This window comes from Cicer arietinum, chromosome 7, assembly GCF_000331145.2.
Source record: "Cicer arietinum cultivar CDC Frontier isolate Library 1 chromosome 7, Cicar.CDCFrontier_v2.0, whole genome shotgun sequence".
Classification (NCBI taxonomy): domain Eukaryota; kingdom Viridiplantae; phylum Streptophyta; class Magnoliopsida; order Fabales; family Fabaceae; genus Cicer; species Cicer arietinum.
In genome coordinates this window covers 10,535,175-10,561,596 of record NC_021166.2, presented here as the reverse complement: position 1 = coordinate 10,561,596, position 26,422 = coordinate 10,535,175, and the positions used below count along the sequence as shown (strand labels likewise).

At 29.0% G+C, this 26,422-nt stretch overlaps 3 protein-coding genes across 3 annotated transcripts; 1 reads left to right on the top strand and 2 right to left on the bottom strand.

The window, feature by feature from the left end:
- The first annotated feature begins 3,241 nt into the window (after positions 1-3,241).
- LOC101505867 (bifunctional dTDP-4-dehydrorhamnose 3,5-epimerase/dTDP-4-dehydrorhamnose reductase) lies at positions 3,242-5,303 on the top strand. The gene is made up of 2 exons (XM_004515733.4): positions 3,242-3,881; positions 4,670-5,303. Exons 1-2 carry the CDS (start codon positions 3,420-3,422, stop codon positions 5,117-5,119), a joined length of 912 nt encoding a protein of 303 aa, XP_004515790.1. The 5' UTR covers positions 3,242-3,419; the 3' UTR covers positions 5,120-5,303.
- A 2,942-nt stretch (positions 5,304-8,245) lies between these two features.
- On the bottom strand, positions 8,246-10,948 carry LOC101506185 (molybdenum cofactor sulfurase-like). The gene has a single exon (XM_004515734.4). It carries the CDS (start codon positions 10,158-10,160, stop codon positions 8,394-8,396), a length of 1,767 nt encoding a protein of 588 aa, XP_004515791.1. The 5' UTR covers positions 10,161-10,948; the 3' UTR covers positions 8,246-8,393.
- A 5,073-nt stretch (positions 10,949-16,021) lies between these two features.
- On the bottom strand, positions 16,022-24,704 carry LOC101506512 (protein HOTHEAD-like). The gene is made up of 6 exons (XM_004515735.4): positions 24,484-24,704; positions 22,354-22,693; positions 20,066-20,367; positions 19,097-19,482; positions 18,211-18,776; positions 16,022-16,385 (listed from the first exon to the last, which is right to left on the bottom strand). Exons 1-6 carry the CDS (start codon positions 24,563-24,565, stop codon positions 16,292-16,294), a joined length of 1,770 nt encoding a protein of 589 aa, XP_004515792.1. The 5' UTR covers positions 24,566-24,704; the 3' UTR covers positions 16,022-16,291.
- Positions 24,705-26,422: the final 1,718 nt, after the last annotated feature.

Genomic DNA, 26,422 nt, shown 5'->3' with positions numbered 1-26,422 from the left:
ATAAATTTGAGCTTCAAATGGAGTTGATAAGGAGAGCAAGGAGAGTATTGTTGGAAACATAGAGAGCACATACAATATCTTTAGTAGTATTTAAGTTGGTACAATTCAAAAACCATTGTTTGTTTCTAGTTTTCTAGATGTTAAAGGTGATAGAGACAACTAGAGCAACTATATTTTAATTTCCTATTGAAATGGTGTTTGATAACCAATGTCTGGAAAAAATTATTTGTTTGTTGTAAGCTTAATTCATACAAATGCCAAGATGAGAGATGAACCAAGTATTGATTGCCTACAAACAATCTCGAAAGGTACAATCTATATGAATTCCACTTCTACATTACATTTATGTTTTGTTTGGATTGCTAAAGAAAAGAAAGTAAGAGAAAAAAATACTAAAAGAATGAAACTGTGATTTTTTGATATGATTGAAAGTGGAAGGAAAATGAAAAGAAAGAAAGAAATATATTTAATGAAATGACAAAAATATCATCACATAAAATTAAATATATACAAAAATATCTACAGATTAATTTATAATAATAATAATAATAATAATACAAACAACACAATATTTTTTTTTTACCTAAGGCCACACAATATCATTATATTTAACAAAAATCACAGTGTGTAATGTGAAAAAGCAATTGGCACAATTTATATGGAGAAAAAGTACTAAATAACACGTTTTAAAAAATGAACAATGCATCAACTATTCATATACAATGCAAACAATTAAAGGGCAGATTTGGAACAAAGGCAACAAATCCAGGTTTTCCAAACTTTCTTCTCATTTGTAGGAGGATTTTTTTTTTTTTTTTTGGTCCCATAACTTTATTCTTCTTTCCTTCCACTTTTATGCTACAACCAAATAATGGAAAATTTATTGGTATTGGAGCTTTCTCTTATCTTTATTTCTTTCTACGTACTTTCACCTCAACCAAACAATGTGTTAGGGATTACAATACGACATAATATGCCATGACCATGAATGCATTATTTGACCGACATATCATTAATATTGAGGATATCCAAGATTAAATTTTTGATTTAAGCATAATTTTTACTCATTTAAAGCTTCTCTAATACAAGGTCACCCCTATTTGACCCAAAAGACGAAGGGACATACTGATTCTATATGTGAAGTCATTTATAGTCCGATTTCCTCTAAATCCTTAGTGTTGATGTTAGATAGATGAATAAGTTGACTTTGAATTTGGGAGGCTTCAAACTAATATAAAATAACTTTAATAATAAAGGTATGAATTCCAAATTTTTCTATTATAATGCATAAGTTGATTAACAAACATTGGAGGAGTGTTAGAAGGTTTAGGTATCCAAACTATAAAATGAAAATGGTTGGGTAGTCAATTTTCCTCCCAAATATTTATGTTAGATCCATACCAAATTCTAGACCTTCTTTTTGAATGATCCATCTAATCTGGATAATACTTGTTCAAGTATAACCTATTATGTCATCATTATTATAAATATTAGAATAAGGGTAATAACAAGATTTAAACATTTGGACAACAAAACTAGTGGGTTTTGAATAACCATTTAGACTTATTTGTCCATAGATATTGCTAAATTAAATCCATACGATTTCTAAAACCTTCACTCTTAGGGTGGCAAGGCTTTTCCCACTTACACGAATGAATATTTCTAGTCCCATTTAAGTTTCCCCAATATATTTTGGAAGTAGAATATGGAAACAGCACCAACACTGTCCTCATCCATTGTAATAACATCATCATCATATCTTGTAAAGTCAATACAATTCCTCCGCTAGCCTTTTGATCAAATTATTTTTGTCACTTTGAAAAATCCATATGGCTCTTGATCTTTGATGCCACAAATCTTCCTCAATTTCTAGGAGGATATCCAATTCATTTTTAATGTCTGTTATCACCACTTAGTTATTAGAGTTATGTTGATTATAAGTTTCTTTGAATCTATTTTAAGTTTTTTATATCCTTATAGAGATATTTCGAAATTTTTGGGGTAGAGCATATAAAAACATTGTTTTATCTTTAAAGTTGTTTCCAAAGTGACATGGGAGTTCCAACATTGCTCTCGACCAATTTCAAACACTCTTCCTCTAAAGTCCATAATTGTTCAAATCTTTTTATTATTTCTTCATTGTTCTTGCGTATCTAGTTATCAATAGAATTAAGCATAATAGGCCAGTTGATAATTAATTATACAAAAAAAAATATTTTATAATTGATTTGCTAAACAAAGTAATTTTCGTTACAATAGACAAAAATAAAATAATTTCTCATTTTTTTAAAATCTCTATAAGACTATTTATAAATTATTAAAAATACCAAAACAACTTATTTTGAAATCTATATAACAAACAATCCTAAATTAAAATCAAATCAATTTTGTTTAAAGATAATCATCCTACCTGAACCAAAAAACAAATATCTAAATATTTATATTATAATTTAGGCTAAATATCACTCGTTGTCTATTAATTTAATTTCAGTTAACGTTTTAGTCATTTATCTTTTTTTTTTCTTCGATTTGGTCATTTATTTTAATTTTAAATGACAATTGAATATTTTATGTTTTAAAATGTCAACAATATTATCCTTATTTTTTGCAAAAATTCAAAAAATTTATAAAAAATTTCAAACAAAACTCATAAAACTAATTATCATCCTCAATATAATGTAATTTCATCAAATTCATAATTTAAATATTTAAATAGACTCATATTTTCATCTCCAATAACATCAAATAAAGAATGACAGATATGAGTTTATTTGAAGATTTGAGTTATGAATTTGATTAAATTTGATTTATATTACAAAATATAATTAATTTTATGGATTTTGTTTGAAAATTTTGATGAATTTTTGAATTTTGTAAAAAAAATGATAATATTGTTGACGTTATAAAACATAAAAAATCAAATTATCACTTAAAATTAAAATAAAGAATCAAATCGAAAAAAAAAATAAAAAACTAAAACATTAATTAAAATTAAATTAAAGAATCACACATGTTATTTAGCCTATAATTTATAACTGAATCAAAGTGCAACGCGTATTTCACACTAAACATATATTAAAATAGAGATTATAGTAATTATTGAAAAACAGTTGATTATATTAAAATTTTAGAATTTGAGTATAATTATTATATTATAAAATGGACAATTATTACAAAGAATAAAAAAGTAAAAAAGAAAAATGGAATATTATGAGTGCTCGATCGATTCTCCGTATACATTCGTTAATATTATATATAGAAACGTTTAGAGCACAGAAGGCAAAGGAATAAGAGATAGTGTAATTCCCTATCAAAGAGGAGCGAGAAGAGTGAGGCACAGATCTAGCTCTACCATTTCCGTTCCTCTCGCTCTTCTCATCTCATCTCATCTCACTCCAGATACAACACTATCCTACATCATGGGATTCCCATCAAACGGTTCATCATCATCCACAGAAGATAAGCCTCTCAAGTTCCTTATCTACGGTCGAACCGGATGGATTGGAGGACAGTTAGGTAAAATCTGCACAGCCCAAGGGATCCAATTCGAATACGGGTCGGGTCGTCTTGAAAACAGATCTTCGCTTGAATCAGACATAGCGGAGATTAAACCGAGCCACGTGTTCAACGCTGCCGGTGTTACGGGTCGACCCAATGTTGACTGGTGTGAGACTCATAAGGTTGAGACTATCCGTGCCAACGTGGCTGGTACTCTCACCCTTGCTGACGTCTGCCGGGAGCGTGGACTCATTCTCATCAATTTCGCCACTGGATGTATTTTCGAGTATGATTCTGCTCATCCCCTTGGATCTGGTATTGGATTCAAGGAACAAGATACTCCCAATTTCATTGGTTCTTTCTACTCCAAGACAAAGGCTATGGTATTCTATTCTATTCTATTCTCTATACTCATTTATTTGTACTATTCAGTCATTTCCCAGCTTTCTCATTCTGCTTATGTTTTTTATAATTTATACATTCACATTTTGCGTCACTGTGCGTTTTGTTTTTCGGATCCTGCTATCTAATTTTGGCGTATAAATCTGAAATGTGAAATTTCTGGGATTTTTTGGTTGGCGTTGATCGGATCATGTGTCATTTTCATATTTTTTAAATCTTAGATCTGTCGTAGTATTCAATTATTATAATCAAAATATTATTATCATTAACAGTATAGCGCGGTCACAATCGGTATATAATCAAATATCTTAACTACATGGTCATTTGTTGAGAGTTCAGATCAGCATAGTTATCAAATCTCAACAATGACAGATTATTTGAAGCTTATTTGGTGAATGTGCAATATGTGCCAGTCTGATCTAAATCAATTTACAACTCTGAATACACATCTTACAGGAATTTGGATTCACTGCAGTCGAGTCACATGGACCGTCCGATTAATTATTTTTATATTTAAAATATGAGCTTGAAATCTGGATGGTTAGATTTTAATTGAACGGTTTCAATGTATCTGATTGCAGTCGGAGTCCAACTGCAGTGAATCCCAATCCATCTCAGAGCAATACATGGAATCACATTGTTGTTTTGATTTGTTTGGTGTATTAATGTTGCTTAGCTTGTTTTTATTTGCTTGCTTGCTAACACAAGGTTGAATTTTTGTTTAGAATGAAAGATATGTAGTTACCCTGATTCCCTTTTAATGTAACAGGTAGAGGATCTGCTTAGGAACTACGATAATGTATGCACATTAAGAGTGAGGATGCCTATTTCATCCGATTTATCCAACCCTCGCAATTTCATCACAAAGATCACTCGATACGAGAAGGTTGTCGATATTCCAAACTCGATGACTATCTTAGACGAACTTCTTCCTATCTCAATAGAAATGGCGAAGAGAAATCTAACTGGAATTTGGAACTTCACCAATCCCGGAGTTGTTAGCCACAATGAAATCTTACAGATGTACAAAGAGTATGTCGATTCCAACTTCACATGGAAGAACTTCACTCTTGAGGAACAAGCCAAGGTGATTGTTGCTCCAAGAAGCAACAATGAGCTTGACGCAGAAAAATTGAAGAAGGAATTTCCTGAATTATTGTCTATTAAGGAATCACTCATTGAGAATGTCTTCAAGCCAAATCAGAAAGTTGATGCTTGAGTAATATGGTTCACAGTTTTATCATTGTTTTTCATTTAATTCAGTTTGTGTGGATGCTACAAAGATGTGTCTCTTCATTCATACGATTCAGTGATTGTATTTTTAATTTATATGTTGTATTTGTACTGTCTCAATGAATAAATAGTTGCAAATTACTCATGAAGAATGAAGTTTGTATGCTTTATCTCTTGTATGATTTTTAATTGCATTGAAGTTTGAGGTTCGAGCTCCTGCGAATTACAATGGGACTGAACAATGATCCCGCACGACCAATAAGGTAAAAAATATTCTTTCGGAAATGTATTTCGTAAATATTCATTGGAATACTGCATCTGGTGGACATGAAGAACAAGTTTAAATCAACATGCATGGGCAACACATTTTAATATAAAATACAAAACAATTTAAATTCAAAATGTAATAACATTATTATAATTCCATTCCTTAATAACATTTAACTCATTTTTTATTTTATTTTTTGCTTTAATTTTTAGGGGTGAAGTTATCAAAGTCACTTTATGGAGGAACATAGTTGCTGATTTTCAAAATGTATTTGTTCATCACAAGCTACATGATAATCCTAAGACTCTTGCAATAACATCAACAACAGTTAAAAAATTTAGAGGTCTCAAAGTTAAAATTCATTTCGTTTTTTGCAATAAAAATTAATAAACTTCTTATTCTGTATATTGTAAGTGTTAGTGCACATTAACTTATTTATTGTAATTTCAGATAACTACTTAATCAACTCAACTTCAACAACAAGAGTTTATATTAACCTAGACATACTGGAATTCAACATGCTTTCACAAAGGTGTACCATTTACATCTTTTTGTCTTCTTTCTTTGGGAGACAACAACAACTCAACTTTTGAAGAAATAGGACAACATAGACAAACCATCCACTCTGTAAAATATGTGTAACCACGAGTTCATCTTTGAAATAAGGTTGTTGGATAAGAACTTGAAATAAGGATAGCAAACATACACGATTACAAGAACTTTTGTTCTGTCCAACATTTTCCTCGATCCGACAAATAGTACCCACATCAAATAGGTTTAACATTTACACAATAAAATTCATCTTAGAGGTTTATGAAATAACAACACAATGCTTAGTCAGCCAAGAGAGAGGAAGCTGATGTTATGCAGATCACGTGGAAGTGTTGAGCTCTACGACGAGTAATTTTTATTTTATTATTGTTAAAATAAATGATTATAGGACAGTTTTCCAAAGAGTTTCTTATTAAAAAGTGAGAAGGGACAAACCAACTAAAAAGCTAACAAGTCGCCAGGGGGAAGTGCCCGCACACCTCAATGCTCAGATTTAATTCACCAAAATACTTATCACACAAACGACACATCACCCTACTATGATGTTATGTTTCTTTTTTTTTTTAGCAACACTTTTCGTTTGGTAATCAGAGCTAGTTTTTCTATTTCATATTTTGTTACAAGCTCCACAATTACAATCGTTAAATTTAGGTTAGCTAAGTCGCTTGTAACTTATGCGAGGTTTTCACGTTCCAATTAAAATAAGTTTATGAATTTTGTTTCTTAGGAAAAGTCTTTATAACTTTACGGGTGTTTATGAAATAATTAAATGAGAGATTCTTTCTGAGAGTGAGAAAAGGAAAGAAGAAAATTTGTTGCTACTTTTCGGGACTTGGCTCAAATGCTGGTTTTTTATGTAATTTGTTCAAATGTCTCATCATCTTAAGTTATAGAATCCTATTAGTGATTATTACAATGTGAGACACTTATGTGACATTAAATATGTGGAAGAAATGTGGAAGGAACCTTTCTAATTTATTTGGCTACTTCTTGTAAAGTGTATGCGATATGATATATACTAGGCTTTCTCTATTTCAGATTATCTTAATTTGCTTCTCTATATTAAGTTTTCTCCATTTTAGTTTCAGTAGTGTTAGCCTCAATTTGCCTTTGTATCAGGCTTTTTACCGTGTCTTTCAGCAAGACATGGTCATCCATGTTGTGGTTGCTACATCAGTAAAATTCATAATATTTTGATTTATCTATTCTCGAATTTTCATTAACCTATTTGGAGAATTGGATCATCCATTCCTTAATCTTCATGTTGACATATTCATCCAATATGCACTCTATTAATGTTATATTAGATCTCTAAAATAAAATTTAACTTCTTTGACTTGTTAACTCGTTAGTATATCTAAAAATAGATAAAATTTACTTTTTAAAGACATTAATATGAAAAAGTTGTTAAGTATGCTACCACGTCATACCATACTTTTTTAAAGAAAAAGTCAAACTTAAAAGTAAACTTATGAGAAATAATAAATCATGCTGATTTGAATTTGAGTGTTTTCATATGATCTAACCAAGTGATATTTTGAAACAAAATACCAAATAAAATAGAGAAAACAAACAAGAAAATTTGGAGAAGGGAGAAAATGGTAGAAATCGTCGCACTCCACAATAGAATGATAAAATCAAGGTAGAGTCACTACAAGAAGAACCCTAGAGAGCATTTCTCTAATCTCACCCAAAATATTTTATTTCCTTCAAAAAGTCCCCCCTGTGTCTTACAATGAAAATACATATATAACATAACACAAAATGATATGGTGCCTAGATTACACACAACTAACGACATTGTGTCTAAACTATCAAATATTCAGACACACACACAAATTAACGTAATTCGTAATTAAAAGGTATGATTATTACATTCCAAAAATAAAAAATAATTCTTAAGGTATTTCTATGACCAAAAGATTAATATGATGTGGATCAATCTTTCCACAGGTTTTAAGACTAATAAAATTAACAACTTATTTCTCCAAGTGTTCCTTTAACTTCCTAGACTTCCATCTAGTCAATGGTTCTTCCCCTCCTAGTTCTTAAAGTTTATTAACCTTCATGTAGAGTTGGTCCACATCACATAATTAGGCCTTGTTTTGTAATAAACCAAACCTAGATCTCGCAAAGCCTAGTAGAGTTTTACCTAAATATATTTCTTGTGAAACAAATATCGAAAGTAATGTTTTAAATTGAATCGGTTAAAATTGATTTATGTTATCAAATTAATTTTTTTACTATCAAAGTTATTACTCACTAGTGCAACATAAAAAAAAGAAAAGGAAAGAAAAGGAAATGAGTGTAATTCAAACATTTGTTCCGAAATTGGTACAACTCAAATCTTTAGAGTTTTAACATTATTGTACAATAATATAACATAATCAATGTGAATTTGGTGACAAAACAGAGAAAGATAAAAAAAAAAAAACAAAATTCACACTTCAATGGTGTTTTGGTTTAGAGCAATGTATCTCCATCTCTCTTTCTCCACAAAGTCAGCATCAAGAAACTTAGAAACAAAAGCCCATAACCTATAAGCATCTTCAAAGTTTGTCAAGAAGCCCAATGTAGCAGTCAAAATCAATATCCCAGTCTCATCTGGGCCAGTTTTCTTCTTAGATAGGCCCAACTTATCAACCTGAGTTCCTTTAGTCTCCAAGGCCCATTCCATCTCTTCTTGGTTCCTATCTAAAAACTTGACATTTTTCAAAAAGGACCTACTTAAAGAGATATTATTCCTATCAGCTAACTTTTGCACAAGTGAAGGATCAATTTTTTCTCCTTTCCAGTCAAATATATTAAATGCCACAGTAGGTCCACGATGAGAATTAATCTTTGGACCATATATTCTAATTAACGAAAATCTATTCTCATGATTTGGATGTTGTAGACTCATTAATGCATTGACAAGCCAATTAATTAAATACCTTGTTCTTGTACTAATCACTATTAGCCCCACTGAGTCTGCTTGGTCTAATCCTCTACATTCAATTTCAAATCTTTCATTCTTCATGCCTTGTAGCTCCACAATTTCTGATGATGATTCACCCTTCTCATTTTGATTTGAACTAGAAATGTGGCATTGTGGTATAAATGTAGGAACAAGGCTTATAATTCCTAAAGTTGTAGAATTTCCTGAATCTTTGAGAGAACAAATACTTGATTTTTTGACAAATAAACAACCAAACCCAGATGGGTTTTCACCAAAAACTTTATAAAATGAACAAACCATAAAATCAGGTTTAAACAAAGACATACCCAAAGTGTCCATTTCTTTAGGCCTCAATGCACATAAATCAAGCAAAACACACCAACCATTTTCTTGTGCTAAAGACATCCAAAAATATGAATAAGGTGTTCCACTAACCTTTGAATAAAGTGGAAAAACAAATAAACTACCTTTTTTTCTCTTCTTTTTTTTACATGTTACCATTTTCTTTAGTTTTCTCCATTGGATTTCTAAATTAGGCCATGTGAATTCTGCTGACAATATTTGTACTCCTTGTTTCTTGCAGCTATCAATCATCATTTCCAATGCCTCACTCTTATGATCATAAACATTCAGAAGCTCTCCTTTGGTTTCAAATTGGAATGAATCAGCTACAAGTTTAAAAGCAGATACCTCATTTGCAATGAATACTAATGCATAATCAGATTCAGACACATTCATAAATGCCATTATTCTGTCTTTGATTCTGGTTTCTAGTTCTGATTCGTGTCCTCCGTAAAGTATATGTGACTTCAAATTTATAGAATTAATCGATATGTCGAAGAAGGATTGTTCTAAGTTCAAGTAAGAAGACGACGACGGAGAAGAAGGACAATACTTTTGATGTTGTTGAGCATAAGAGAAAAGGCCATATCCATTGTAATCCAAACATGTGTTGGAGAGATTCAAGTTGTGATATTCTTGTTCTCGAATTTGATCTACTTGAGAAGTTGTGGAAAATTGAGGGAACGATTTGATGAAGTTGTCATATGAGTCTTGTAAAAGTGGGAGAGATTCATGGTTAGTGAATGGTGTGTTTGGATAAAGACTTGAAGATGTGGCTGAGGTTAAATCAACTTTATCATTGGTGTTAGAGTTGGATGAATTAGTGTTGTTATGTGACTCATCTGAAGCAAGAAATGGAGATGGAAAACAAGCATTGAAACAAGGTTGTGATGCTCCTCTAGAGCATGAGCATGATGGTTGGTACATTTTTGCTTCAAAGTTCAGATTTCAGAACATTGACTTCAACTTTTATTGTAAACACCTAATTCAATGTATGCCATGTCATATATACTTATAGAGTTAAATAAAAGACTTTTTTATTCTGTTTTTTTTTTGTTCAAATACATCTCTTATCTTATTAAGCTAATTTTGAGTTCCCCTGTATTAATTTCTTCGAATTATTCGTATGTTCAGATTGTCAACGTGTGTTAATGTTATATTCAATGTAGTGACCTAAATTGCACGCAATAAAAATTTGATATGACCCACTTTTGCTAGAAAACTAGATAAATTTTATGCATATACACTTGGTGTTTGATTAATAACTATAGCTCACGGCAATAATATTTCATTTCATACCTAACAAAGTTGGGAAATTCGTGACATATTTATTTTTACTGAGTAGTCCGTTGAATTAGGTTCGTTAATGATCACAATAATGGCGTTATCTAACGCAGGTGAAGATCACTGTCTACTTTATAGACTGTATGTGACATTGGTATGGCTGAGGCTGGTCCACACGTTAAGATCACAGGTCAATGAGATTACTATAAGTCCTTCTTAGCAATGACAAGTGGTTGTTTGTATGCATGCATATATGGTGAGGGGTAAAATGGGTATTTTAAGTTTTCAAACTCAAGTTTCTATCGTAGAGATGCTTTTGGGAGAAACAACAAGAGCTAAAAGGCATGAGCTGGGCTTTCATGCTGTCGGACTAATAATGTGGACTCACTTCTTCTATGGGATCATTTCACACTATTTTGGATTGATTTGTAGAAAAATCTTTCAATTGTTTTTTTAATTCTTTATTTAAATTATTTTCTAAGTTTATAAATGAATGCAAAAAAAGAAAAAAATTAATTTATATACAAAAATATTAACCATTTTAAACAAATGTACGTTGAATGAAATTTCATCATTTAGATTTTTTTTGAAAATGGTGATATATCGACTAAAAGTAATAAATATATACGAGTGTTGTTTAGCTTTTACAATGACATTTGATACCCTCTAAAATATATTTTTCTTGCAGTGGTTTAGCAAAAGCAATATAATAATTTGCCATCTTTGACAAAATATTCAAGGTAAGATTGACTAATTATGAAAAGTCTGGATCATCAAGAGTCACATTCCAGTTAGAAAAATCTCATTATTTATAAAGATAATCCCTATGGTTAATAAACTCAAAATAAAAAGGATTTACAATTCCTTAATTGAAAGAGAAGCAAACAAGAACAGCAACAACATCGCTATGATCCGTGAAAGTGCCATGTCATTGATTAAGAATTAAATATTGAATAAAACTGATTAAAAAAATTAAAAAAACATTTTGTAATTATAAATCTAACAATTTAATTTACTAAAATATTGATATAATTTTAAAATGTTTCATCTTAAAATTTACTTTAAACCTCGATGTGTGACAATCAATTTTGATTGAATTATTTAAGAAATAAAATCATTTGAAAGAAAACTGCGAAAAGGTAAATTTTTTATTTGAAATGCATATATTTCAATTTAATAATATTCTATATGATAAAATAAATAAGAAATTATTATCAAACTTGTACCTTAATTCTCTATTTATTCAATGACTCTTAACTTAAAAAATAAAATATCGCATCTTATTATAAAATCTACATTCAAATATATATGTTTTATACTGAGCATATTGTATACGTGTCACATTGTCGCCAAACTATCACTAGTATATAGTTTATTACATCTTTGTCATGAGCACATAGTAACAAAATTTTATATCTTTATTATGAGTTTCTCACAAGGATACACACAAATATTGGGGAATGAATTATCTCCCTTTAAAATCTCTGATATATTCCCCATTGTACCAATAATCACCATTCAAACACTACACATAAAATAGATCAAAACACATATGTTTATATAAAAAAAAGTCATATAAAATAGCACTGTTCTTAGTCGGTGCAATAGACGGAAAAATCATTTGTGACACTCATATCCTTTCAAAAATTGGATATACAAATACATTATTATGAAATTATTTATGCACACATCAAAGGAAAATTAAATCAGTGATGATATTTGTAGTCTGAATTGCATGCAATTGTTTGCTCCAAAGAGTTTGGTTTAAGAGAAACGGTGAATACATATATACCTATAAATAATGATAATTACTTCTAGAAGATTGGGAATACATTAAGCAAGAACCAGTTACAGGGCAACTCTCCTTTGGCAGTTCATCATGATCTAAAATCACCAATATACTTTAGTTAGCGTCTGCCAAAGGAAAGAAGTCCCGCAGCTGGTTTGCTTAGCATCAAGTGAATCACAATATCTCACCGACTCTTGTGGATAATTTGTTCTGTTCAACTTTCTTGGTACTAATACTAAGCAAGATAGCTCCTCTCTCTATATAGATGAATTTATAATGAGCTGATCAAGAAAATAGCATATGCTCCAAGAGCTTCTTAGGATATGCTTGTATTTGTGCCCGCTTCTTACTCTAATAAAGGGACATCCAATTCTTACTCCAATTAATCCCAGGAATTCTTCAATTGTTTAATTTTTGCATCCTTATTCCACCATAATTTGTACATATAATGTGGAAATTAAAGGGTTCCAATGGGTGGCCCCTGGTGGAGAGGCTGTCAAAGATAGAGATGCCTAATTCTCTCCTTTCTCTAACCTATGAAAACCTGGCAGCACAATTTTGAATTTTGGCCTCATGGTATATGCCATGTATATACTCCTTGATTTTTTTTTTCTTCATCTCCCCTCCAACCCAAATTTCTTTTTATATATATAGCAACACTTTCAATAATTTTGAACCTTTGAAAATAGTAGGAATTTCAGCGTAAAAAAAGAAAGCAAAAAGTGCACAGAGAGATCAAATTACACGAGCATAATACGGATTTTTTACCACTATATCCTATTTTTTAGGATTGATTATCAAAATGTCCCAGTTTTAAAAATGGTTACCAAAATACCATACTTTTTAGGGATTGCATGAAAACTCTCCCTGGGGAAGCGACTTACCAAAGAACCAGTTTTTTTCCCTTAGTAGGAGGTTGTTGGGCGGGGATGCGACCTCCCAAAGGAATTTTACAATTTTTTTTAAATACTATTATATATTTTATGTAATTGTTAAATAATAATAATAATACATTAATAATAATAATAGTTATTATTGTTATTAATTATTGTTATTGTTATTATTATTAAAAATTGTTTTAGTTAAAAATAATTATAATTAAATTAAAAATAATTATAATTAAAATAGGAAATTAATATTATAACTATTAAAAATAATTAAAATTAAAACAGTATAAATTTAAAAGAAAATACATTAATAAGAAAAATTACATTAATAACATGAAACAAAATACATTAAATTAAAATAGGAAATTCATGAGATAGTAGGTGTGGTGAGATTGTTTTGAAAAAATATAGTGAGATAGTAGGATTTTTTAAGGTGTTGAAAATACAGAAAATATGTATTTTGTTTCATGTTATTAATGTATTTTCTTTTAAATTTATAATAAAATTTACTGTTTTTAATTTTAATTATTTTTAATAGTTATAATATTAATTTCCTATTTTAATTATAATTATTTTTAATTTAATTATAATTATTTTTAACTAAAACAATTTTTAGTAATAATAACAATAACAATAATTGATAATAATAATAATAATAATTATTATTATTTATTAATGTATTACTATTATTAATGTATTATTATTATTATTATTATTATTATTTAGCAATTACATAAAATATTTTAAAAAAAATAATAAAATCCCTTTGGGAGGTCGCATCCCCGCCCAGCTACCTCCTACTAGGGGAAAAAAACTGGTTCTTTGGCAAGTCGCTCCCCCAGGAAGAGTTTTCATGGAATCCCTAAAAAGTAGGGCATTTTGGTAACCATTTTCAAAATTAGGGCATTTTGGTAACCAATCTTAAAAAGTAAGATATAATGGTAAAAAATCCGCATAATACTTAGTTAAATATATTTTTAACTTATAATATTTTTTTTTTAATAATTTTTCTTTAACTTTTAGTCCCTACGTTACTTTTTGTCAGCAATGTTAGTCTTCTAAAATCAAAATAAATTAAGATTTTATTTGAATACTATCAAAAAATTTAGATATCCTTTACATGTTATGATATAAGTCTATGCAAATAATGAGGTCAAATTTTGTTTTCTAGGTCCAAATTTATGTTATTTTAGTTTATACAAATTTAGATTTAATTTATTATTTATTAAAAAATTCTAATTTTTTTAGATGAAATTTATATCATGTAATAAACACTATATTTGTAAGAAATAATTTAAAAATTAGAAGCATATAGATAAATTGATTTAAAGGTAGAGACTAATAGTGACTCAAACTACTAACTGAAAACAATATAGAGAATAAACATTCAAGGATATTTTTTTAAAGGATAATTTTTTTAAAAAATTTTATAGAGACTAAAAATATATTTAACTTTATAAATTTGTAAGTAAATATGAAATTATTTGATACGAAATTGAGATATTTTTACATTAACATCTTAAATAATTTTATTAAGCAACGTTACCACACACACATATATACATATACATACTATTAATATATAGTTAAAATTTAGTTGTTGGACTATATTTGATAATTTGTTGCTAATTTAATTGATTTAAGTATTTTGTTGTGTTTGTGGATGTGCTTTAAGTATTGAATGATATGTTGTGATATAGTTTTATTTATTTTTAGATGATCAAGTATTAAAATTTAATTATATTTTTTAAAATACAAAATAATTTTTCTATATTACTCGCGAATCCAACCCAACCCGCTTATAATCATGCTGGTTTGATGGAAAAATCACGGATTAAGAGTTCAACCAATACAAATGAAATTGATCAGTTTGAATATTAAATTTGATCAAAAACAACCCAACCCAACTCGTGTAAATTCATACATTCATCTGACTATGCTCTCACTCAAGCTGAAATATTTATCCCCACGTGCACTCATCCCCCTCAAGCATAAACATTGTCACCTACAAACACTTGCACTTGATACAACAATAATATTTCCCTTGATCGAAACCTCGACTTTGATACGATTGTTGAGTCCCTAATGGAGTCCAAAACAGTTTATGATTATCACTTTTGGCTAAGAGCAACCACACAAATGCATTGAACATCAAATTTCCACCAAAAACCTTTAGACACATAGCCTATACACAAGTGTCTATAATAAAATAATTTGACTTTATTTTATTATATTTTATAAAATAGTTTGTACATACATATCACTTATATGATAAACGTTTTTGCTATAAAACTTAATTAAATTGTATATCCAACATAGCATTGATCTCTTTTTTGAAACAACAAATGTTATGTTAGTATTGAGATTAATTTTTTGAAACAACATAGCATTGATCTCTTTTTTGAAACAACAAACTTAATCAATCTCTTAAATTAACTCCAGCCATCAAACCAACCTTTCCTCTACATGACATTAATTTTTTATTTTATCGTAAAAGAGATTATAAATTTCACCATAATTAACTCATACAATTGCGAAGTCTCGGGTTGGAGGTGATGATATCCAACATGCACTCACACATGAACTCACCCCGTAATATTATTGTAATTTTTAAATTTTATATGTATATACATATTGAATATACTTAATATTTTTTTAAATATTAAAAATTATAATCTTAACTCTATAGAAAATATTTTTTAATTTTATTATTGCCTAATAATTATTATTTTGTTATATTAATTATAGTAGATATGATTTTTAAATTTATAATTTTATATGTATGAATGAGTGTAACTGTGGACGGAAAAATCTGAACTCATTGCGGGTGAAAATAAGACATAAATTTCAAACTCGCTGTAAAATAGAAATGAATACATATTTCTTCTAATTAGTCATATGTGGGAGTGGAAGAGACGAAATCTATTTCCGTGCTTGTTATGTTGTCATGCCTAATATTGTATCAAAAAATAGAAATGATAGATGGTGTTTTTTTTCTTCCGAAAAAATGAGATAATCCTAAGATACTACGCGAACAAAAATTCATAAAAGAGAATATGAGTCTGTCTTATTACAACAATTATATCGATTATTTAAAATCAATATTTGTTTTCTTGAATTGAAGTTCTATCATCCAAAGATTCAGCGGCAGAAGCAACAAGTCTCTCGTTCAGTATTTTGACTCCCATATACCTGCACCAAATTTCAATTAGTAAAATTATTTTTAGACATCAAAACATATAATTTATATTTTGAAAGAGAAAGAAATAGAATGAGTAATGTTATGAATATAATAAGTTGATGATGTGATAAGAAAATAAAAATAACAGAGAAAACTAAATGTTAAATAAATGTAGATAGAAAATTGAGATGTACATATATAAATTATCTTCGAATTAATGTTAACCATATATCTTTAATATATAAAATAAAAATAGTAGTAATATTATAAGAAACACAAAAAGATGAATGAGAAAATTATATCCTCCATAATAAAATTTAAGAAAAAAAAGTACATGTATGATACATATACATATATATATATATATTTTTATAATTTATTTCAGAGAGAGTATTACTTCCTCCAATTTTTTATATAAGAAATAATTAAATCAATAAATATTGATGTATTTAGTTTATATTATATATTAAATATAAAATTAAAATACACGTTTAGTTCTTTATTTTTAGTTCAATTTTCGCTTAAATCATTTAAATTCATTTTTTTCGATTCAGTCATTTTAGTTACATTTGGTTTGTATCATTTTAGTTACATTTTGGTTTGTATCATTAGTTTTTAAGATATGTTAAATTACACATGTGATTCTTTAAGTTTTAATTTTTTTCTTTTCAAATTATTGTCATAAAATATTAATATCTAATTAAAACGTCGTGACAAGTTAGCGGTCTAAGCTACTTTGCACATGAAGAAAGTTAAATATATCAATAACGTGGATAGACTTTTATTACATTATTTTTAAGGTTATACGTGTATTTAAATTGTTATAGATAAAATCAAGAAATATAGATATTTTATAAGATTTGATAGAGTTTCTAATGATCAGAAGCTTTCATTATAACTAATTGTTATAGAAATTGAGATAAAAGACTAACACTATACATGGCCGACTATCAACCAATGTAACATGAATATTGGCACAAGACCCCAATTAAGGTGGGCTCCAAATTTTTTTTTATAATATACCTTAACATTTGAAAAATTGCATTGATATCTTAATTTTGTACGTTGAACATTAAAATTTTATATTTGTATCTTATGCCTATAATAAATACCCAGTTTCCCACCATTGTCAATATGTGAGAGCGGATGCAGCCTACCAGACACCACCACTCACCACCACATGTTAGATAATGAATCTTGATGTTAGAGTTTTGTGATTTTAGGATCCAATTTTTAGATTCGAACAAAACCTCCAAAAATATTGAGACGACGCTATCAGTGTAAACATAATGTAACTTAAATGACTAAATTATGATAAAATAAACTTAAAATACCTGAGCGGGAATTGAGTTAAACTTACAGTATTACAGGTGCATTTTTGTTTGGATATAAATATATCAACTTTTATTGAATCAATTATCTTTTATATAAAAAGGTTTGATCATCTTATGTTAAAAGTCTACAAATTTTTTAATTAAAAAAAAATAAAGATTTAAAATATTTTAAATGATATGATATACGATTTCATGATATATAATCATCTAGATGCATTAGTTATTTATATTCCGTTAATTAAATCATAAAAATAAAAAATTTATAAAATTAAAAGTTAAATTTTTAGAAGATTTATTGTAATTTTTTGTAGTGTTAATAATTTTAAATCATCGTATCTTATATTATATTATGTTATTTAAATTTTACCATAGTCATTTTTTGTAAAAAAATGAGAATGGAGAAGCAAATCTCACATTTTTAAATAAGGATGCTGATTTTGTGAATCCATGAAAATAGAAAAACAAAAAAAATGCAATTTAACAAAATATGAGTATATTATACCTGCCAAGCATCATGACGGTGGCTTGAGGATTAGTTCCCGGAGAATAGTTAAAGGTTGAACCATCAATAACACGTAATGCGTCAACACCAATAACCTTATAATCCCTATCAACGACTTTCCCAACATGACAACCTCCATGGTAATGCCATATAGTCATTACAGTGTCTTTACAAAACTGTTCCAACGACAATGAACTGTTTGTGTGTTTAGGCAATAGATTAACCGGAGCACTTGCGGTTAAGTTTCGTAGCACAGAAATGGGCATGTTTGGATATTTGAACTGTGAGAAAGCTTTGGACTCGATTACCTTTTCTACTATGCTAAGCCCCTTTACACATCTCTCTAAGTCTTGTGGGTCTTGGAAGTAATTGAAAGTGACTAATGGGTTTTCATTTGGGTCACGGGTTTTCAGCTCTAAATGACCTGTTGAAATTGGACCTATTACTTTTTCTAGGATGAATCCTCCTCTGAATGCTGTCTTGTCAACACTCTCCATTGATTCTATTGCTTTTGATAGGGCTTCTTGGGTTCTTTGCTTTGGAGGTACCGTCGAAAGTTGACCAATCTGCATTTTGTCACATATCATTAAATTTTAATGTCATTGTAACCAATTTTAAAAGACAAAAATTAACATATTAACTAGGACAAAATTGTAGACACACTTTTGATGAGACAGGTTTACATAATACAAAGTTCATTCCTTATGTTATATTTTTTTAGATACTATCACAAAATCAATGAGAACTACAAAATGTAGAAAAATGATTTATAAATCATTAAATATCAAATTAAATTTTATAATATGTAGAAACCGTCTAATAAAAAGTAATTAAATTATATGTGCAAACAGTTTTAGTTAGAGTTGTATGCAAGAAAGCCTAGTACCTTGGGGGACAACATTCCATAATCTGTTGTAGAACCACCAGCAAAGTTTTCACCGCCAGCAGCTTCAATGTAGCTACCAAAGTTGGTAATGCCGACGACCTGAATGAGTGAGACCTCAACAGGAACAGGAGATGGGACAAAGATGGCATTCATGGGGTTGTCTGACATTCCTTGTCCTACCCACGGCTGATCCAATGTTATCCTAATGTTATGGGCCCGAAGGTGGTCTGCTGGTCCAATTCCACTCAGCATTAGAAGTTGTGGGCTTCCAAGTGCACCAGCTGACACAATAATCTCGTTCTTTGACCCATGCTTCAAGTATGCCTTGTGTTTACGTCCCGATGCATCCCTAAACACTACTCCATGGGCCCTTGGCCTTGATACACCTGTTCAATCCCATCAACCAACGTTCATGAATCATATATCCAATTTGTGTGTCACATTAATGCATTCAATAGTAAAAACATTTATATACAATATGTTTTGACTGACATTTATTTTTTTTCCTAGAAGATATAGTAAATATTAAGTCAACAAAAGAGATATTAAGTTTTGATGTGATATTTTAAAAAATATATATATTTTACTTAAATTATATTTTAAATTTGTCTTTATTCAAATTAAATAACTGATTTTTTTTAAATAATCGCATAATATTTAATAATATTTAATGACTTTCAAATTTTTTAAAACATTGTATACCTTCTACTATTTATCACTTGCAAATATTATTTTTTTTCTATAGACAAAATAGTAAATACCATTATAAATTTATAAATACAATTATAAGATTCTAAATTCGAATACAAAATATAATATTCAATTTAACAATATCATTATCTGCCGCTAATAGTATGAAGTAGTATAAAATTAATTAATCACTAATTTTAATTTATATTTTTCATGACTAGTAAAAAAATTGAGAAATTAACATCACAAGATATAGAAATAGAAATGAGAGGCAGGCACCTTTGGTTCTGAACATGATCCTATGCACGGTGGCATGCAAAAGCACAGTGATTGAAGTTGGGTTGGCATATTGCAAAAGATCAGCAGCAGAGTGCCTGTCACCATGGTGGTCAAATATGGTACCCCCAACCTTAGTCCCATAAATATGATCATAAGTGAAGCCATTGTTAGGCAACACCCCTATCTCCAATAATCCATCTCGCACACCTGACTGCCACTGTTGTACATCTGGCTCAAAAGCCACCACTTTTTCTACCCATAGGTAAGATTCATTCACTAATCTTCCATCCCATCCAGCTTCCCTAACAATTAAACAACCAAATGCATACATACAAAATAAAAATTGTAAAAATATTGAACGAGTTTTTTTTACCCAATCTATTTATTCTACATTGAAAATGGGCCAACCCAATGAGCTACAAACTAATCTACTACAATTAAAAAAATAGAGGTGATTTATCCAAAAAAAATTATTAATAGCAAATTTGGACTAACTAAAATAATGGCCCATTTTCTTGTACTTATTATTGTTGGGCTGACTTTAAAAGATGGTCTTTTGGATACCTTTCAATGACATCTAAACTAGACAAGACATTTGTTATCTCACTAATATAATGTTACATGTTAAGATTTTATTCTATTATTGCTATTGTGGTCTGAGGTGACTGGAAGTGTTTTGGTGTTATAATTTTATTTTAATTTTTATTAATCAAAATAGAAATGAGAAATGTACTATGCACTCCCTCGTTTTTACCTCCCACCCCCCAATTTATGATATTGACTATCTTACCCTTTTTGATTTTTCAAAAATTTCAGAATATTCGAAAGTTTGAAACTTTCGTAATTATTCAAAGTGAGTTTTTTTCTATATTTCGAAACTTTAGTTAAATTCAAAATATTCGAAACTTAAATTAACATAATTAAATACAAATTTCGAAACTTTCGAAATGAACTTTTCCAGAAACCTTTAAAAGTTTGAAAGAATGTGAAACTTTCGAAACTATAACTTTCGGAACTTTTGATGAATTTGAAAGTTCTGAAACACAAATTTCAGAAAATTTCGAAAGTTTCGATGAATCTGAAACTTCCGAAACACATATTCTTGAAAATTTCAAACAATCGAATTATGTCAGTTTCGAAAGTTTCAAAAACTTCGAAACTTTCGAATTTTTCAATTTTTTTAATTATTAATTCAATTTATTACTAAATTTGTTACTAATTTTTCAAATTAGGAAAATAAATTTATTACTAATTTTTCAAAATTCGAAACTTTCATTAAATTTCAAACTTCTGAAAGTTGAATTTTCGAAAGTTTCAATATGTTCGAAAGTTTTGCATTTCGAAACTTTCCTATTGTTCGAAACTTTCGAAAGCGAAAGTTTCGTATTCAATGAAAGTTTCGAAAGTTTCATTATTTCTGGGAAAAAAGAACTTCGAAAGTTTCATCATCATAGAAACTTTCGAATTTCTGGTAAAATCCTGTTTCGAATATTTGGAAGTTTCGAATTTTTACTTACTTTTGTATTTCGAATGTTTCAATATTTCGAAGTTTTGGTAGGGTCAGATTTGAATAATTAAAAGTTTCGAATGAAGTGAGTGAAAAAAGAAAAGTAAATTTTTTTTAGGGTTTTCATATATGAAACTAAGGGCAACATAGTATTTTTCATATGAATGGAAGGGTGGGAGGTCAAAGTGGGGAGGTGCACGCTACAAACTTCAATAGAAATATACTGGAAGAGAAATGAACCAGCCCATCGGTCAACATAATCCATTCTGAAGTGAGTCGAGCCAAATTGGCCCATTGGTATGATTAGGCCCTGCAGGCCAAAGCGGGCTGCAGTAGGCCAAACTAAGCCTATCCATTTGACATTGCTAACCATTTCTATTTCTCACACATCTATAAAGGACATTATTCGATATCAATGCATATACGATAGAGATATAGACAGATTGACAATATTAATATAAAAATTATACTGCACTAACATCCAAAAAACATTTAAAGTGTGTTGAAATAAATAAATAAATAAATACAATTGAGAGACTTTTTTAAAATATCGTACGATTATGGTATAGAGAGGGGTTTGTGGATCATGGACACAACCATTTAATTGTGATATATTTAATTTGTTTTTCATATAACACTTTTCTTACTTTATACTACTATACACATTTGTATTTTACACATAACTGAAACACAACAGTTTTCTTGTGTTGAATTCACCAAAGGTGTCTTAAATTTCGTAAATGAAATAATTGTTCCAAGAAATGAATATATATTATTATACCTTACGTATTGAGGGCTGGTGCGAGTGTAGAAGCCAGCATTCAAACAAGTTCCGCCACCAAGGACTCGAGCTCTAGAGTTGATGACGCCATCTTGTGAGATGAAACGCTGAGCTGGAGAAGTAGGGGATGTGTCGGAGAGAGCAGCACCGAAGGATGTTAAGTTTGTGATGTTAGGATTACCGTAGGGTGACCCACCACGTTCAAGCACCAAAACACTGTATTTTTCAGACAGAGTCGCAGCTAAAGGACACCCTGCTGTGCCTCCACCAATTATTATGTAGTCATAGTATGAGATCTCTGCTGCTGAGGTTGCATTTTGTGTAAATCTATACTTCGGATCTACATATAATGTATACCACATTAACCTCTTGCGTCTAACTTTATAATTTCATTGAGAAAATGTCTCAATTAATCAAAATAGTGGTCCACCAAAAGAGATTTTTAATACATTTAACCATATGCCTATTCTGATAAAAAATATTATTGTCCAATTCCGATAAAGATAAATATATACTTAAATATGTATTTTTTATCTTGATTTTCAAATGCAACGGTGTGCTACCTAACTGAAAGGACATACTTTTAATGTCATGTGGGAGCAAGTTTTTGGACTACCGGTAAAAAATTGACGTGCTTTTATTTTTGTTTTTAAGCTAAATTACATTTGTGGTCCTTTAACTTAATCTCAGGTAACGTTTTAGTCCTTTATCTTTTTTTTTTCCGACTTGGTCCTTTATTTTAATTTTAAGTGACAATTTGATATTTTATGTTTTAAAATTTCAACAATGTTATCCTTTTTTATACAAAAATTCAAAAAAAAATTCAATCAAAACTCATAAAATTAATTATATTCTTCAATATAATACAAATTTCATCAAATTCGTAACGCAAATCTTCAAATAACCTCATATTTTTATACTTTATTTGATATTGTTAGGAATAAAGGACTAAATCGGGGAAAAAAAAAGATAAAGGACTAAAACGTTACTTGAGATTAAGTTAAAGGACCACAAATGTAATTTAGCCTTGTTTTTATAATTGAAAAATAAATATTAGATAAAGATAAAAAAGTCATAATTTCTTTTTATAATTTTAATAAAAAATACCGAAAGTTTTTCTTATAACCGCAAGCAAAAGGTAGTAATAATAAAAATATCGTAAATTTTAGATAATTTTAAAATATTAAATAACTTAAATGTTTTAATTATATTTTCATTATTGAATTTTTTTTATTTAGATAAACAATTTTTATATTAAAATAGGTCATTTTTTCCATAAAAAAAGTCATTTTTATAAATTAATTTTTTTTTGTTGAAAATAAAAATAAAATATTTGACCTAAAAAATGGAATTTTCAGAAAGTTTAGGAACTATTTTAAAAATTATAGGATCCATTGCAAAATTTAAATAAAATTTAGAACTAATATTTGAATTTTAAATAGATATAGAGTCAAAATTATAGGAACCATTTTATAATCTATATATTATAAAAAGTAAACAGAGAATTTTAAATACTTACTTTTTTTTAGTTGGAATTTAAAATTATCTAAGTTTATATTCTTTTTATTTTTTATTAAAAAAAATTTAGATGAGTTGAGTTCCAGATACATATTATAGACAATCTCAAAACTCAGATTTAAATTTATTTTTGACAAAATATCTTATCAAATTATTTTAAAAATTTCTCAAATTTAAATTAAATTATCTAGTAAATGTATATCATCCAAATAAACTAAAAACTATTTAACTTTAACTAAAATTTATTAGTATTAATTACTCGAGTCAAATTAATTACTACTACATTTATCCATAAATATAAGATTATCAAATTAGTTACCACTACATTAGTTCATAATTATAGGATACCCGGTGAAATTGCTGGGAAATTAAGGTATAGTAATATTAAATTTATGTGTACAAATTTTGTAAGGAACATCTTTTAAAAATTATATATGACGAAACATTATCTTAATGCAGAGAGGTTACAGTTTTTGGAAAAGGTAAAGCAGAGAGATTACAGATTTCATGATCCATCACATATTCTTGTTTGATTAATTCATTGTAAACTAATAAAACTGCAATAGATACTAGTGATCAAAAGAAACAAGGAATATAAAGATTCATAAATACCATTCTGAGAAGCACAAAGTTCAGAAGAAGAAATAATCCCAGCAAGAATAGCAAAAAGCAGCTTCCACCACCAAACACCCATTGCAACTAATTAATTACACTGCACTTCAATTCTAAGGCACAGAAGTGTAGCTAATTGAAGTTAAAGAATAAAATGATCAAATTCTGTTTCACAGAATAAAACTACCTATGTTCCTAATTGTATATATAGAATTAAAATCCCACCTATTTTGGTAGCTATAAGTTTGAGCAATATTAAAATATGTTAATGTTGGACTTGTGTTGTAGAGACCATGATATGCTATAAAAGAAAATGCATAGTTTCTTTTAAAGGTGCCCTTCCTTTTGCTTATTAATAGCAGCACTAATGTGATAATAACTCGCCAAATTCTTTGGTAGATCTGTGAAGTTGGGAGACAGTTGGGTATTGTTTTAATAGAATTCATGAATTGCCCCTAATAACTGCCACGGGCCTTCACCTACAATTATTTGATTCGCAACTTGTGACTACTACTTTTATTTGCGACGGCTAATAATTACATTACTATCGTTAAGTTTTGTTAAAATTTTGTTGACATGTGTCTTTTGTCCTAAACACTCTTTTTGGAAATATGTCTAGTATGTTCAAAATCACTTATTGATCAAACTAGTGTCTATAGTTCATAGCTGCAAAAAAATTGATACATTATATATGGACTAAAATAAAGAGTCTCCAAACTCCTTTATCATACCTATCAAGTATCTTTGATAGCTAGGCGGCGGCATATATTTTTTAACACTCAACATATATTCTACGCTTGAAAGTGCAAAGAACAATAGTCTTTGAAATAATTGAAATCTAGTATTTGCGAAGTATTTATTATCCCAACTTGTATTCTTAATACAGTACTTGAATTGCAATAATAATTAATCAACAAAACAGAAAACAAATAATTGCAGAGAAAAAACGAAAATGGAGAACGTTTTGTATTTTCTGCTGAAAACGGAGAACGTTCTGGACATAACTGAAATACTAGAAAAATTATAAAAACAGAAAATCAAAAAACCAGAACGTTATTGGTTTTCTGCTGAAGTCACAGAATGTTCTGAGAACAATTTTCTATCAATGCAAACACGAATTAAAGAATGATAAGAGAAAAATAACACTCATATTTACGTGTTCGGTCTCAATTGATGAGACTTACGTCACATGCAAGCAAACAAGATTAATCTACTATTAATGATTGAACTTTACAAGATTAAGACATTCTCAAGATTGATCTCATAGTATTTATCATTGTTTATGAACCACCAATACTAACATTTTCTCTCAATATTTCTTTTCTCTCTTAATCTTTCTTCTCTGAATTTCTATGAAATCATGATTTCCATATGTCTCTCTTAGTTTCCAGCTCTTACTGCTGCCACTACACACAACTGCTACAATATTACAGCTTTATTTATATTATACACAAGCAAACTAACTATAACCACCTATCATAACTAACTTGGCCAAAGGTAGTTATAACAACCACTAAAGGTTAACCAACTTTAGTTAGACGATTTGAGACACATATTCACAATTTTCCACCTTGACTCAATATCAAAATAATCCAATCATTGTCAATACGCCAAAAATGACATTTTATAGCGCGTCTTTTATAGCGCTTATTAAATACAAGCGCTGTTGTATGATATTTTAAAAATAACGGAGGATACAACAACGCTTTTTTGACAAGCGCTATAAAAAAAACGCTGTAAAAGACTTTGATTTCACATAATTAAACGACCTATTAGAGCGCTTTTTGGAAAAGCGCTGTAAAAAGGTTTTTAAAAAAAAATTAGGAGGTCTTTTACAGCGCTTTTGGACAAGCGCTTTAAAAAGCCTGTAAAAAAACGCTGTAATAGACTTTTAAAAAATAAAATAAGGAGGTCTTTTACAGCGCTCTTTAAAAAAGCG

Bases quoted from the DNA above. Each gene is read 5' to 3' on its own strand.
- LOC101505867 (XM_004515733.4), top strand. From the start codon at position 3,420: ATGGGATTCCCATCAAACGGTTCATCATCATCCACAGAAGATAAGCCT. The intron at 3,882-4,669 runs GTATTCTATTCT...TTAATGTAACAG, and splicing joins ACTCCAAGACAAAGGCTATG to GTAGAGGATCTGCTTAGGAA.
- LOC101506185 (XM_004515734.4), bottom strand. From the start codon at position 10,160: ATGTACCAACCATCATGCTCATGCTCTAGAGGAGCATCACAACCTTGT.
- LOC101506512 (XM_004515735.4), bottom strand. From the start codon at position 24,565: ATGGGTGTTTGGTGGTGGAAGCTGCTTTTTGCTATTCTTGCTGGGATT. The intron at 20,368-22,353 runs GTATAATAATAT...TTTAATTGTTAG, and splicing joins ACCAGCCCTCAATACGTAAG to GGAAGCTGGATGGGATGGAA. The intron at 16,386-18,210 runs GTATAATATACT...AATTTGGTGCAG, and splicing joins ACCGTCATGATGCTTGGCAG to GTATATGGGAGTCAAAATAC.